Raw genomic sequence first — 17,083 nt, 5'->3', positions numbered from 1 at the left:
ACATAGCTAAATCTACTTAGTTTGCTCTATGTATTCTAGAATAGATGGCCTTTTGTAGCCAGAGATTGCTGTTAATTTCTCTTTTCTTCCGATTCCTTGATAGATTAACTTTTTTATGTCAAAATATTTAACCTATTTGGAATTAATTTTTGGTCATCTGAAGTAAAGATTTAATTTTTTTTAAATAGCTAAGTGACAATTGTTTTAACTATTTACAAACTAATACTTCATATTGACTTATGGACCTTTCTTTATCATATGATATGTATTTTCCTGTAGTAAAGGGTCTGTTTCTAGGATATCTATTTTTCTTTGTTAATAGATCTCCTGTCATTTTTGTTCTAGTAACATAGTGCTTAAACTATTTCAACATTATAGGAGGAAGCAAGTAAATTAGCACATGTTTTAGCATACAATGAGCCTGAGTTCAAATCTCAACTGATCCACTTAACAGCTTCATGTTCCTAAGTACATCTTTTATCCTTATAAATTCTTAGTTTGTAAAGTTTATTTCATTTTATAACATGTTTTAATAGGGCTAATCTTGTCATTCAGGATTTTCTAGACTTTTTCTTATTTTTAGTTATTTTCTTCTGTTTTTTCAAATAAGCATTGATAATTATTTTTTACTTTGAATTTTGATTTTAATTGAAATTATATTAAGCCTATAATTTATCTTGGGGAGAATTAACAGTTTTAAATATTCAGACTTTATATCTAGAAACATAGCGTGTCCCTCTACACTGTTCCATCCTTTAAAGAATCCTTCATTTTCTTGATATTGCTTGATTTTCAGTTCTCACTGAAGTTAAATCAGATTTTTTTTCCTCTGTGAATTCTTTTTAATATGGTAAAAATAATAAACACCAAATGAATGTTTTCAATAGGCCTAGGGAGCTTTTTGTTAAAGGTTTACTTATAAAGGCTAACTCCTCCAGCTAAATAAATAAGCAAACAAATATAATATGTAATCAGTACAACTAAAAACCTTTTTGAAAGATAACTTGGAAAATGCTGCCTTTTGTTCCTACTCTGTAGAAAAAGTAAGAATAAGAATATTTATTCATGTAAATTCCTTCCCTGACCTAAAAAAAAAAGAAGAAAAAGGAAAAAAGAAAAAGAAAAAGAAAGAAAAGAAAAGAAAAGGAAAAAAAACAAAGTCCCATTGGTATCGGTTTGGATCTTGGCCCTGGTTGTCTTTTCTGCTATGTTTGCTGCCAGGCTTGAAAGTCTGTATGGTTGAGCACACTACCTCAACCAGAGAAGGCACAATATTCAAATGGCCACCGAAGAGTCTGCGATTCCAGCAGCAACAGAAGATTTTCAGTTATCGTGAAAGTGGAAACTCGGAGGACTATGTCATAAATGAGGAGGAGCTGGGGTAACAAAGGATGACAAATCACTTGACTATTCCTTGAAGGATATCTAACTCTTAAAATACATTTTATTTGTTCTAATTAGAGGCATAGCTTTCTACTAGGTATTGTCACTGAAAACACTGGAATATGCAAAGTTTTTTTATATAGATCTCTTCTTTCCTTTCCTCTTTAATTATGTTGATAGCGGCACCCAAGACATTTTACTAGTTTCTCAATACAGTAACAAAAAAATGAGATCACCTCCTACTTTCAAGCTCTTCATCACACTATAGCAGACAATTTTAACTCTACTTACTCAGCTATCTATTGTACTATTCAGTTTGGCACACTTCTTGGGGTTCTCTAGCGTTTCATGGCCATTATTTGTCACCTCCAAATTTTCTAGAAATCTCATTTCATACAAGACTTTAGTTTTACCTTCTATTTACATCTGTTTATTACATCCCAACCCTCTTCCTTTGTTAAAGTTGAAAAATCGTAAGTGGCAGCATTTTCATTGGATGCTATTCCCAAAACTCCCTGACTCAGTTGGCTCTGAATCCACAGGAGATAAGCACCTTCCTTTGGTATTAACACACTTAAAAGTCTTAGGTGTGTTCATTTGGATGACATTTACAAACCTATCTGCATCATAATCCATCAAGTTATAATTTTGCTTTAAAAATTACAATACATTTAGAGAACAGGAACTATATCCATTTAGCTTCCCTCATAAAGTGCTTAGCAAGTGCAACAAACAAATGTGTACTTGCAAATGTTCCTCATGATCGTGATAATGGCACACAATCATTGACTTTTTGGTTTCTTGGAAATTATTTAGTTCATTGACACTAGACTAACTTGGCAAAATGACATACACATTCTTGGCTACCCAGTACATTACTGTCACATTTTTGACATTCCTAAGAAATCATATTACCAAGAAAATTCCTCACTGTTATTTTCTTTATAGAGTAAAATCGAGCAGAAAAAAAAACATTAGATAACCCAGAGTCCAAACTTCTCTTAGGGACAAAACAATTCATAATAAAAACAGCAAACAAACCACTTTGCTATAATAACTCTACTCCCAGGCCCCAAAATTGTAGGATTTGCTTATTTCCAAGAACTAAAAGTCACAATTCTTATAGGCTAGAAAACAAAAATTGCACATTTCCCCCCATCTTTGGGCTCATAAAATGACTGAACTAGAAAAAAAACTTGATGAGTATTGAATTCCAATCTTTTACTGAGCTGTCTCTACAGATTCTGTGGCATTATAAGTGAGCTGTCATCTACGAAACAATGACAGCACAGATTTCATGTCCATCAACTGAGAAACCAAGGGGAAAACAAATCACCCTCTCTCCTGAGAGCAGATGGGCATTTAAATTATAATATAAATTACTCATTTCCCTGATAGAAAAATTTCCTTGATTTCTGAGGTTATGAAATATGAAATTTAACTCCAGCTCATATTTATTGAATGATTTATTATATTACAATAACAAATGAGTTATGTTGAATTCCATCAAATTAACTAATTAATTGTCCTCCATGATTTCCACATAGGCTCACATGAGACCAGAATTACAGTGTTCCATTATAAAAGTAATACATAACATTAAGACATAAAACATTAATCCTCAACCTGACCCAGACCCACCTAAATGTACACACAGGTAATTGCATATGGATTTGCTACTCATCTCCCACTGCTAACCATAGTCCAGACCACACTATAATTTGGTTACTCTCAGAGTTCAGGGGAAGTTTAAAAATAGGAAGAATTTAGAATTTAACCCATTTGCTATGGGCTTCTTTTGTACACTAACTCTGTCAATTTACCAGTGTCTAAAATACTCAATATTGGGCGCCTGGGTGGCTCAGTTGGTTAAGCGACTGCCTTCGGCTCAGGTCATGATCCTGGAGTCCCGGGATCGAGTCCCGCATCGGGCTCCCTGCTCGGTGGGGAGTCTGCTTCTCCCTCTGACCCTCCCCCATCTCATGCTCTCTCTCTCATTCTCTCTCTCTCAAATAAATAAATAAAATCTTTAAAAAAATAAATAATAAATAAAATAAAATACTCAATATTTCACAGCAACCCATACCATCCCCAAGCCTCTCCCCTGCATTTTGCCACTGAGATAATTTTTATAAGGTTAGCAGTAACCCCAGAGTTATCGTTCTCCCATAGTTATTGTTTGGCTCTATTACATTGGACACTATACACCATTTGCTCCACACAACTTTTTATCTCCTCAGCTTCCTTGGACAAATCTTTAATTTGGTGTCTTTGCTTCTAACCTGGTCTTTCTCCTTGCCAATCTGTGTAATACCAGCAAGGTGACTCATATAAAGTGCAAATTTTACTTCAGTTCCTGTTTAAAGCCCTTCAATTTTTCAGCAACATCTTTAGGCAAAAAGACCAAACTTCTTAGCAATTCCAAGCTCCTCCATGACATGACCTCTGGATACCACTCCAGCTTGGCCTCCCAACACCATGACATTTTCCTCACATTCCATGATAGTTCACACCTCTGAGCCATTATTCAAGCTATTTCTTTCCCTGGAATAATCTCCCACTCTGGACATGTCCTGTTTACCCTGACACAGTTTGCCCTAGAAAGCCTCCTAACTCTCCCTCCCAGAAGCATCTGCATCCTCCATTTTAGAGAGCACAGCATTACATTTTGTTTATATACTTGACTCCTGCCCCCACTAGCTTGCGAGTATTGGTGAAACAGAGGATATGCCACCCTGCCTGCTTGCTTTCCTCCTTCCTTCTTCTGTCCATCCCTTTCTCCCTCCCTTCCTTCCTTCCTTCCTTCTCTTAACAAATAATTACATTTACTAGGAATAACCATTTTAATAGGCCTTCAATACAGTGGTGAGCAAAAAGATGATTACCATAATTATGCTGATTCTATTGGAGGAAACTTGCTACAGCAATGATAACACTTTGAATATATAGTTACTAATGCAGATAAGTGCCCTTAAGAACAGAAATATAGCAGCATATAAGAACACCTAAAATTGTCTAGGTGGCTTATTATAGAAGAAATGACTCCTGAGCTGTGATCTAAAGATCCCAGGTACATGTGTGGGTAGGGGTGAGCAGGGTGGTGGAGAGTACTTTTAACATATGGATCAGGATAGAGATAAGGTGGAAGGAAGCAAGCAAAACAAAAATGAACCAAAAGGCCAATGTTGTTGTAGTGCAGAGAAGAAGAAACAGCTCAGTCAAGGTGAGAGGTAGGTCAGGACCTCAGCAGAGAGGCCATTCTAGGCCATCATGAGGATTTTCTATCTTTATCCTAGGAGCAATGGGAAGCTATTAAAGTAATTGAAGCAAGAGAAATGATTTAATTTGATTCAGGCTTTGAAGCTTCAGTGGCTATAGTGCAGAGAATGGACTGGAGGTGACAGCTAGAGTGAATTCAATCAGGAGTAGACCAACGCTGGTAAAATCCTCCACCACCACCACCCCCCTACCTGCACAGTAGCTAGTCTGAAGAACTGGACATGCCTGGAAAAATTCACAATTATTCTGAGCTGTCTCACTTAAATTTTGGACCACATACCTTAGTAGGCCTCTTGGCACATCTCAGAAGGGCTACTGTGCTTCACTCATCAACTTACTATTTCAAATGATACATGATACCTTCCTCCATCTCCTCAAAATTCAGCATATCTTCCTCCATCCTCAGTCTCAGTGATAACCTTTCTATTTTTTTCACCAAGGAAACAGAAGGAACCAGAAGAGAAATCCCATTCCTTCTACTCCAAACCCCCAATCCATCTGTAGCCATGCTCTGCAACCATCTTCTCTGTGTTCCCTCCTGTTAGGAAGCATGAACTGCTCAGCTGCCTTCTCTGCGGTCAACTCCTCCACTTGCACAGTGAATCCAGTTCTTCTGGAGTGCATGAAGAGGCACGTGTGGACCTTGCTTCTGTGATTATACCCTCTATCACTCCAGCAATATCAACTCTTTCCTCTCTACTTCATTCTCATTGTTCCCAGAAGTATGTAAACATATTATAGTTGCTCAAATTAAATATATGTGTATGTGTATATATTTTATATTTCTACATATGTATTTGTTATATGTCCTCTTAACTTATATCTGCCTTGTCCCTAAATCCTCCTTCCTTCCTCCTGACTTATTGCTTTATTCCATTTTATATCGAAACTCCTTAGAATTTGCCCAGTGGTGTTTTGGCAAATATTTAACAGCCAGGTCTTTTTTAAATCCTTTTTTTATGATATCTGTCAATTTCTGTGGAATAAATACACTGTGATGATTTAAAGCTATTAAGCTTAACATCACTGGACAAAGAGTTGGAAGAGAAGCACTCAATGATCCAATGAGCTCACAGGAGCTGGCCCCAACATATCACTGGGTTTGTCTGTATGGACCACCTCTACTTCTCTTACTATCTCTTGGACCTACTTCAGACAGGCTTCTGTTCCCAATACTCCATTAAAAACACAGCTCTCAATGTCATTAATTCAGTCTGCAATTTAGTCCACTTCTCAGAAGCAGCATTTGTTTCAATTGATCAATGCCTCTTTTTTTGAAACAATGTCTTATTCTGTCCAGGATTCAAACTCTCCTGATTCCCCTCTTATCTCTGTGGCCACTCCACCTTTGTCACCTTTGCTGGACTCTATGTGTTGAAAGTCTCAGGACCCTGTTATACTTCTTCTCTATCTATACATATTTCTTAAAGTAGCTACTCTTGATAGGACAGTGCCACTTTGGAGGAGCAGCTTTCAGAACTTGGGGAGGCAATTTGATTCTCACAATGATGATCAGCAGTTACTAAAGTTTGGAGGGTAGGGGTTGGAGACATTAGATATCCTGTAACATTGTGGAGGATGGGATGCTACGTAACAAGGAATTATCCCATTTCCTGCTTGTTTCTCGAACGACTTGCTGGACATTCATGTAGATGAAAAACTCATTTATCAAAAATGCTAAGTTTTTACATGACCTAAATAGGCACTAAAAAATCCCAAGATTGCAACCACGCTGCAAACTGCAGTAATATTGTAAACTATTGTGTCTAGAACTTAACCAAAAGAAGTTCACTATTTTGGAGAATCACACCATAAAGAAAATAGTACTCATAGTATTTCAATTGTATTGGGATCTTGTATTTAGAACTGTCTTATTCATGATCATTCTGTATGTGGGTTAAGTCACATATTTCATTATGACTTCTAGTATAGTCATGTTTGAAAATTTAAATATGAAATGTAAATCATTTACTATAAATTATTTTATTTTAATAGCTTCTTTATACTAAGGTTAGGACCAATATAACCAATATAACCAATATATTGGTTTTTAAAAATCATTTGTGTACATAATATCTGTAAATTGCATTTTAAGAATGTAAAGTGGGTATATAAAATGCTATAAAATGAATATAAATTGCTATAAAATGTACATTAATGTAATGACATACAGGGCAAATACATACAATGTAAACACATAACATATACTATTTAAGATATATATAAATGTATATTAAAATGTTTATAAATCTTACATAGATGAGAATTACTATTCTAGCTGATCCATGAATATAATAATTCCCAGGTTTGGATCTCTACCCTGACTTCCAGATTCACACATGCAATGGCCTATTCAATCTTACTTTTTGAAAGTCTAAGAGGCATCTCAAATTTAAACTGTACAAAATGGAATTTGAATGCCCACTCTTGTGCTCCCTGATATGCCACAAAGTTCTTTAACTCAATACACAGCAGCACTGTCCGTCCACTTACTTACTTACTCTAAATACTTAGATTATCTCTGATTCTTAACCCTTCTTTTTTAAAATTTTTAAATTTTTTAAAGAGTTTATTTATTTATTTGAGAGAGAGAGCAGGGGGAGGGGCAGAGGGAGAGGAAGAGAGCATCTCAAGCAGACTCCACCTTAAGCGTGGAGTCCAATGTGGGGCTCGATCCCACGACCCTGAGATCATGATCTGAGCTGAAATCAAAAGTCGGCCCCTTAACCGGCTGAGCCACCCAGGCACCCCATGATTCCTAACTCTTCTTACATCATGCCTCCAATCCGTCAACAATAGCTGTCAGATATACCTTCATAATCCATCCACTTTTCATGACCCTGTCACTGTCACCCTATGTGTAACTAGCACTTTCTCTTGTCTAGACAGGAGCAAGGGCTTCTCTCTAAACTCATCACCTAATTCCCACTCTAGCTTACCCCCATCATATTCTCTATACAAAAGCCAGAGTTACCATTTTGAAATGTGAGTCAGACCCTAATCAAAATCCTCCAATGATTCTCTATAAGATTTAAAATAAAACTGAAGTCCCTAAGTGCCTATCATATCTGGTCCATGGGTAATCTCAGATTTTATTTCCTACAACATTTCCACTTACTCAGTTCAGCAACAATGCACTTCTAACTGGTCCTTGACCACAAACATTTGCCTGCTTCAGGGTTTTTATGCTTTCTCTCATCTCCCCCATTATTACTCCTCCGGATTCAGAGCTCTGTTCAAAGAGGCTTTGCAGACCTCCTGTAATGGTCCAAATCCAACCAAAACCAGGAATGACTACATAATTTAAGTGGAAGGAATTTAATACAGGGAACTAGTAACTTAGGTGAGGGAAGAACTGAAGTTAAAAGATCGTGAGGAAATCCAGAGAAGAGAAAGAAGCTACTACCATCATAGGGGCTTGATGGGGCACCAGGCTACCAGACCCCGTAAACCAGGGCCATATGGCAGGAGATAAAACCACTACTGAAGCATCATTAAAATGATGATACATTCCCCACCCCAACAAAAAGTTTGACCTGTTTTCTGCCACTCTCTGAATTCCCACCTTTTCCCCCTTCTCCCTAAATGCAATCATTTAAAATAAATAAGTAAATAACCTCAGCCTGACAACCACTAGGTAGTATGTATTAAAATAGTATCATTCAGATGTAGATTTCTAAACCATGCCTTTTTTCTCAATCACATAAAAATGCAAGTCCTCCTATAGCCTATAGTGTCCAATGCCCTGCTTACCTCTCCGATCTATTTCCTACTATTCTCTCCCTCTCCATCTCTATTCCAGCCCCACTGGCCTCCTTGTTGTTCCTTGAGTATCCAAACTTATTCCCACCTCAGGGACTTTGCACTTACTCTTTCCTTAGTCTAAATACACTTCTTCCTGAAATCCACCTGACATCCCCTCATCTCCTTGCATGTAACTAAACACCCGGTCTAAAACAGCATTCCCACCCTTGATCATTCTTACTCCCTTACCTTTATTTTTCTTCATAGCATTTATCACTATCTAACACATTATACCTTGTTTTTTATTGTTGTTGTTGTTTATTGGAGATCTCTACTGACTAGAATACAGTCTCTAGGAGAGCAGAGACCTTGTCTGTTTTGGCCAATTCTGTATCTCCAGACACAGTGCAGTGTCTGGCATACAGTAGGTATTTAATAACTATTTAATTATTAGCCTAAATAACAAAGAGATTAAATGTTATCTTCCACAAATGTCTAACCATGTTAATTTGCTAGTCAAAGCAACAACAACAACAACAAAGAGTATTTCTAGTCCCTCCTTTGTAGATGTAGCAATTGAAAACCCATATTTATTATGGGCTTAAGCTAAACCTTACACTATGTGAACATGCATTATGTAAAACCCAGATATTTCATATATCCAAGTATGATTTGTGCTGTTCAAAAAAGCCAGTTTGCTCAAATTTATTTTGGATCTGCTTTTTGGGCATGTCCTCCAAAATAGGGTTGGTATTCAAGAAGAGTATTTTAATTTTTTGCTTTTTTTTACAGCCACCAAAAGCCATTCACAGATACATGTGGTATAAGGTGGATGCCACAATTGTTCTAAAACACGTTCTCAGAAAATAATAACATTATTATAATTTGTGTGGTCATAATCTGACTTGTAAAGAGTTCCCCAAATGAAAAAAAATACCTTAAATGCATTACACATATTCTGTTTTAATCTTTTCATAAACAATCAGCTAGATGAAGTATAATATATACCTGGCTAATTTGGTGACATAGAAATAAATAGAGAATTATCAACTCTTTTTTTGGTCTAGTCTTCAACTAAAGTCCTATCTAAGGTTACTTGTACTATGAGTATCAATGTATTATGTATTAAGGCAAATTCATGATGTTATATGGCCCTGTTTTACCACTTTTGATCCTCAAAGTGAACCATATCTTCTGATTATAGCAATACTTTCCAATAGACAATAAATTGATAGAAATTGATACCACTGATTCAAGGAAAAGCTATTATATGATATATGCAATAAGCCCTCTGTTGCATATTTATCCAGTTGTCAATCCATTAATTATTGAATGGAAAAGAGACAAAATTTTTAGATTAATTTCAATGCAGATATTATGCATATAATGCTTTTGTAGTAAAACTTAACCTCTCTAGAGTAAGCTGCTATTTAGACACTAAAAAAACCAACAGTATAACATTATCTCAGACATTATTCAATAGTAATGACATCTAATGCACAAAATAACAAAACATTTTGGATAGTTAGAATGATAATCAAACCAGTAGGCAATCTGTGACCATGTATTGAAATTGGAAAGTATGACTGATTCTAGAAAAGCAACAAAATATTAATATGATGATAAATCCCCTTGAGTAATTCAGTCTACCCACTCTACCACCATTTCAAGGAAAAACCTAAATCGTGTTTGAGGTTTGAAGGGTCTTCCAAACTTAATGAGTCTTTCACATACTTAAGGGGTGCAACAAGAGTCCTGGTTAAAATAAAAAGCTAGACAATAAATCTGAAACTTTGAGGCCTCCTTGTCCTGGGATATGCAGCTGCTTAAATTGCTTCTTGGTCACTTTGCTGCTGGGTATCATTGATTAGTCTTGGAAAGATCATCCATGGGGCAGTATAAAACCTGTTCTTTCGACCTGCCCAAGGCAGAACATATTTCAGGGAAGAAAAAGATAACTGTAAAATATCTGTCAGTTTAGAAAGGCAAACCGCTGATATTCAAATTTTAAGCACCCCTTTGGTATTTCCTACCCCTATTGCTCTTAATACTAAGTTTTAATCAATTCTTTTAGACCAAAACGATCTTAGACCAAAACGTTTACTCCAACGATCTTAGGAGTAATGTTCCCAGTTTTCCTTCCATAATTATAATTCTATTGTTTTAAGATAGCTAAACCTTTTTTTGAACTGAAGTGCCAGACATTATTTAGTGCAGAATCATTTAGGGGCTTTATGCATGAACACTTGACATTTTTTTCCAAGTCAACAAATATTTAAAGTCAACAACCATGAAGGTTTATTAATTGAAATGCATCTGACTGGAACTGAACTCTGAATAGAATGATCCTGTTTCTCCCTCAATGGCACAGTACATAAAAAAGGAGGATAAAATTAAAACTAGTAGGTGTTCCTAAAAGGAAAGATTGAAATAAATGATGAAGTAATCATTTATTTTAATGAGCTACTGACAACAGAAAATAACTTTATGAAGAAACTCAGTAACAATAGCTAGTAACAATCCATCATGAAGCTTCTCCTTACCGTGATGCATTAAATTATATCTTCACTGTGCTGCTTCCCTTCAGATACAGAATTTTATCAATCACCATTCATTACTGGTTAATTCTTATTTCATTGGGATTCTTAGCAAAGAAGACCTTTACTTGTTCTTTATTTGTCAAATACTGCAAAACAACTATGATTATGTCAACTAGTTCTGGGCTTATCATGAGAATTATTATTTTCGTATTACACCAGTGTTTTCCTAACAAGGGGCTACCGTGATCTCTTTTGAGTGCAAGCAAATAAACTATATCTATTGAAGCCTGATTTTTCCTAATTCTGAATAGGTCATAATGCTCAAAGATCTTTTGACTAATCTCATCATTTGCCCGTTAAATACTATGTTGTTTATTTTCTCCATTTTCATCAAGTCTCCAGTTCCAAGCTGGTTGCCCTTTCTATAGATAAAGAATTTACACACTGTAATCTTTAACTGTATGATATAAGCTCTTCAAATGTCTTTGTTTGTAAAATACCCCCTTCTTATTACACAATATCTTGTCCTTTCCTGATTTTTACAGAAATTAGTCCCCCTTTTCCAGTGCTAACTTCTTAAACCTGTGCTTGCAAATCCATTCCTTCTAGTCCTCTTTCCATTCCCACCCCTCCACTGACTCTTCTCCTCTGCCTTCCAGTACCAGTAAGTCTTTCCTTGATTCTAATCCATCCAACTAGCAAATTATTAATACTATTTTTGTTATGATGCTCCAAATCTTTCAAAAGTTCTCTAGCATCTCTAAGTTATTTTAGTATCTTGTCAAGGCATTCAAGATCTGCACTGAGCTGACTTTCAATGTCTTTTCCATAGTACTCCCAAGAATAAAATCTTTGCTTCTACTAGGCTGATTGACTCACCTTTCTCAGATATGGTTTATGCATTACCCTCCCTGATTTTTGACAATGCTGTGAGTTCTACTAAAATGACCTACTTCCTTCTTCATTTGCCTGATTTTCAAGGTTCAGCTCAAAGTCCCTCTTCTCTGTGAAGCTCCTCTTATAACCCTAGACTACTAATCTACCTTTTTCCAATTTCCTGCTCCTAGTTTAGCACTCAATTAGAAAATATTTTTATTTACACTTGCATTCATGTCCAAATCTGCATTCTTTCTTTTGAACAACCAAACTAAACAACTAGCCAACAAGCTAACATTTGATGAGCACTCACTTTTCAGTCACTGTGTTGGACCAGGAGAATAGAAGAATGAATAATATTTCATTTATTTATTCAGAACTCTTAATATAATGCATCTCTCAGATAATACAAAAATTTTTATTGAATAAATGAGTAACACATCACTAATAGATTTGCTATTAAAAATGACCACTATTCCAAAGATGCTGTGGAGTTGATATATACACATAGGTATTACCACAAAAAAGTCATGCAAGAACTGGAAGATTTAAATCTCAATATAAATCCCAGTTCCAGGTGTTGATTATTTTGAGAGTAAAACCAACAACCAATTTTAAAATCATATTTTCTACAAAACACATTTCATTCTTCCCACTATTGCCAGTGCACCTGACAAGTAGACAGAAACCAATGATTTGCAAACACAGCAAACAATACATTATTGACAATTATTGATATCTAAGGTATTTGAATTCCAAAAATGCATCCTACAAAAAGAAAATATGACTATCAAAACTATATATGCAAAGAAAGAAAACAAAACAACAGCTTGAGAACATATACACATTTCCATATATGCTAGTAGTCGTACTACTTAAACATATGCAAACTATTGTATGACCCATTATTCTCAAAGTATGTACCTTAAAGCTCTATGTTCCACATACCTGTCCAGTCTCCTACTATTTTAAGGTGGACCCCAAATGTTGCTTTGGTTTTAGTAGGACACTAAAAAACAAAAACAAAAACAAAAACCCCTGGAATCAATTCTGAGTAATAGTTACGTATTACTAAACTATGATTTAAGTACAATTTTCATTCTCATAGCAAGTCCCCCAAATCAATAGAAAATAGAAAGGAATGAACTAAAAATCAATACAGATCCTCATTAGTGGAAGAAAAAAGCAATGTTGACCCGTCGATAAGTCAGTATACATTTCTTTAAAAACCCATAGGTATCTATATAAAAAAAATACACATAGTCTAAAATTGTCAGTATTTCACATTTAACAACAAATATTGCCAAAATGCCTTTTGAGTTAAAATATTTAAGAGGACAGAGCTTTTAACCATAAAGGAAGAAATGGAGACTAATGATTTTAATGTCTTTTGCTCTCCAGATATTATTATACACTTCACATCTTAACAAATTCCAGGAATAAAGAAAAAAACATTTCCCAACATGACCTGAGTTTTCCATGTCCAACAAGGAAACTCCTACTTAAAGAGTTCTATTTCCTTCCCTCCCTTAATTCTCAGAAGAAATAGTCTGGAGTGAACTGGCAAGGGTAGCTGGGAAGAGGAATGAGTGTGGCTATGGAAGTAAGAAAAATATCTGCAGCCCCACATTTACAAAATGTAGAAAACACCCACATCACTAAAATGAGATAATAATTTTTGGCTCACAATAAGGAAATGCAGAATCTCCTTTTATTTTTCAGAACTCCAATCCCTCATCTGTAATCCCCAGATTCAAATGCTGTGAAAAGTAAGTTTTTTCATAACTCAATTGGTGGCATTTATCGGACTTGAATTTATGGGAGGGTAATGATGGGAGGCTAATACCTCTGTATAAAAATTTATACACAAGTATTTTCCTACAGAAGTATCCATTTGTTGGGGCACCTGGGTGGCTCAGTCAGTTAAGAGTCTGCCTTCGGCTCATGTAATGATCCCGGGGGCCTGGGATTGAGTACGGCATAGGGCTCCCTGCTCAGTGGGGAGTCTGCTTCTCCCTCTCCTCGCTGTTCATGTTGTCTCTCTCTCCCTATCTCTCTGTCTCTCAAATAAGTAAATAAAATCTTAAAAAAATATCCATTTGTTTAAGAATGTTACCCCATATCCTGCTAGAGATCTTATGTAATATATGAAACATACATACCTTTTAAAATCCACAAAATTCTGAATTCTGAGAACACATCTAACCTAAGGGTTATGGATAATAACTTTATACACACTATTATTTTTAACTGTATGATAAAAGTTCTTTCAACTCTCCTACTTCCTAAAACATCCCTTTCTTATCACACAATATCTTGTCCTTTCCTGATTTTTACAGAAATTAGTCCCCCCTTTCCATTGCTAACTTCTCAAACCTGTAACTACCAAGTTTTCACTGAGTATCATGTGCCAAGGGCAGTGCCAAGTTCCTTATTTCCAAAATCTCACAATAATCCCTGTCTTTCATAGTTAGGGAAACTGAATAATTGAGACTTAAAAATATGAACTTGCCCAAGATCATACAACTAGTAAGAAGATGAGACCTAGTCTGGATCCAAGTCTATCTGACTACATTGTTCTTAACTATGGCAAGTCACTGTCTCCACTAAGGCAAACGTGGAAAATGGGTAAGGGTCACATGAGAAATCAAATGGAGTAGGAGGAAGAAAAGTTATTTGTTAAAGATTACTAGAATCAATGTACAACAATAAGAATTCAGGGGAAATATGAGCTGAAGTCATATGTGGTCCTGGGGGCCCTGTGATGGAGAATGGGTTGCATAAAGCAAGTCAAGATCCTCAAGCTCACTGTGTCAGCCAACTAATGTAAGTCATATGTAGGTCTTATAGCATTGGGATGCTATAAGAAGAGGAAATAAGGGGAGATGAAGACACCGTGGAGAAATGTAAAGAACGCACAGTCAAAAAAGAAAGGAAGCTTGGAAACCAGTGAGAACACTAAAATAAAAACATAGGTATTGCTCACTTGTTCACCACAAATCAGAAATGTACTAAAAAGTACACGATGTAATAAATGGTCAGGATTGGGAATTGATGTGACATGGGGAATTTCCAAACTACTCTTCTGCAATCAGTGTTTCTAATAGAATCATTACTGTATGATAAAAATATTAAAAGAAGTAAAAAATACTATAAAAATGATATTATTTAGGGACGCCTGGGTGGCTCAGTCGGTTAGGCGACTGCCTTCAGCTCAGGTCATTATCCCAGGGTCCTGGGATCGAGTCCCACATCAGGCTCCTTGTTCAGCGGGGAGCCTGCTTCTCCCGCTGCCTTCTGATCCCCCTGCTTGTGCTCTCTCTCTCTGACAAATAAATAAAATCTTTAAAAAAATGATATTATTTAAATATTATTTGTATTATTAAAATGTTATTTCATTTATAATTGTGACTCTAATATTTATCTCATTTGCATTCTGGTTTTTAATAACTCTGAGATCATTAAGTTTTGTTCACTAGTATATCTTAATAATTATACCATTAGTAAGATGGTGTGATCTGTAAAACCACCCATCATTTTTACTTCATACTATTTAACACTGGCCAGAGCCTCTATGCAGTAAAATTTGTAGCTCACAGAAAGTAAGAACCCCAACAAAGTCTCAAGCTACCAATCTGTTTGTCCATGAGTCACTTGATGTCTCCCTCATTTTGAACTAACCCTTAGATTATAAAAAGAAGATCTAAGCCAAGAAGGTATCAGAAGAGAGAGCAAAAAAGTTAGTCTTGGGGTGCCTGAGTGTGCATCTGACTTCTTCTCAAATATTCATATCTCGAGTCCATTTTTTCAGTGCAAACATTGTAAAGGAGACTCACATGTGATAACATCCCCTCCAGTCCTATAGGAGCCTACAAGCCTCCCTCTTGTGAGGCTGGCCAAATGTATCCGTACAGTTTTTAAGGCTGACCTGATTTTGAATAGATAAAACATAGTACTGTTTCTCTCAAACTCTGGGTATAATACCTTTATAAGTTACTGATACTTTTTCAAACTAACTAGGAAGAACACAGAATTTAACATAGTCTTTGCCTAATCATATTGCCTCAAATTTGAAGGGGGCCTGCCAGATTAACACACAGAATGGTTTCAGCACGTGTGGTTTGAAACAATGACTGGAGATCTTAGAATCACATTCTAGTAGCTTTGCACAAAAAATGTTCAGATTCACTAATATTGCTTAAAACATAGTGTAGTGCTTCTTTAATGCTTCCTCACTATCTTAATTTTTTTTTAACTTTTTCAAAGTTTTATTCAAATTCCAGTTAGTTAACATACAGTGTGATATTAGTTTTAGATGTACAATACAGTGATTCAACACTTCCATACATCACCAGGTGCTCATCACAAGTGCCCTCCTTGATCCCCATCACCTGTTTCCCCCATACCCCCCCTCCCCTCCTCCCCTTCTCCCCTCTGGTAACCATCAGTTTGTTCTCTATAGTTAGGAGTCTGTTTCTAGGTTTCTCTCTCTCTCTTTTTTTCCCTTTGCTTGTTTGTTTTGTGAAATCATATGTACTTGTCTTTCTGTGACAGACTTATTTTGCTTAGCATAATACTCTTTAGCTCCATCTATGTCATTGCAAATGGCAAGATTTCATTCTTTTTTATGGCTGAATAATATTTCTGTGTGTGTGTGTGTGTACACCAAACTGGACAGCAAGATGCAAAAAAATGAAACAAGACCAAGATCACTTTCTTACACCATGCACAAAAATAGATTCAAAATGGATGAAAGACCTAAATGTGAGACAGGAAACCATCAAAATCCTAGAGGAGAACACAGACCTTTTTGACATCGGCCATAGCAACTTGTTTCTAGATATGTCTCCTCACTATCTTTTTAATAGTGCTTAAAAAAACTTCTCAAAGAAGAGAAATAGTAAAGTACAGATATCTATGGCTATCTACCTCCCCCAGAACATTAATAAGGAAATATGCTTATGACAAGTTTTCAGTTTAAAAAGTTTCAGGATAATATGTGTACTTAAGCTTATATTATTAAAATAAAAACAGGTATGAATGTTTCTTCCTATACAGAGAAATAAGTTGAAAAGAATACATAATATTGCATTAGGAATATTAACTTCTGGGAAGCAAAACTGAAGACAGAAAATGAGAAATCATTTTGTATATATCTCCTTTTTAAATTTATTATTAGCCTTTGTAATGTTTATAATTTTAAATATTTTAAAAACCTAATTTAAAATGTAAACAATAAGACATTGCTGAGTCTCAATTTA

General features: G+C 35.7%; 1 protein-coding gene across 1 annotated transcript in view; it reads right to left on the bottom strand.

Moving 5' to 3' along the window:
- The window catches only part of NOX4 (NADPH oxidase 4), a 160,696-nt gene that overhangs the window by 57,099 nt on the left and 86,514 nt on the right, over positions 1–17,083 (bottom strand). The window contains exon 10 of the mRNA XM_032397656.1: positions 12,771–12,831. Coding sequence (XP_032253547.1) covers positions 12,771–12,831 — 61 coding nt within the window. The remainder of the gene's footprint in view (positions 1–12,770; positions 12,832–17,083) is intronic.

Source organism: Phoca vitulina, unplaced genomic scaffold (genome assembly GCF_004348235.1).
Source record: "Phoca vitulina isolate PV1807 unplaced genomic scaffold, GSC_HSeal_1.0 scaffold101, whole genome shotgun sequence".
NCBI lineage: Eukaryota > Metazoa > Chordata > Mammalia > Carnivora > Phocidae > Phoca > Phoca vitulina.
This window is presented reverse-complemented; position numbering and strand designations above follow the sequence as displayed.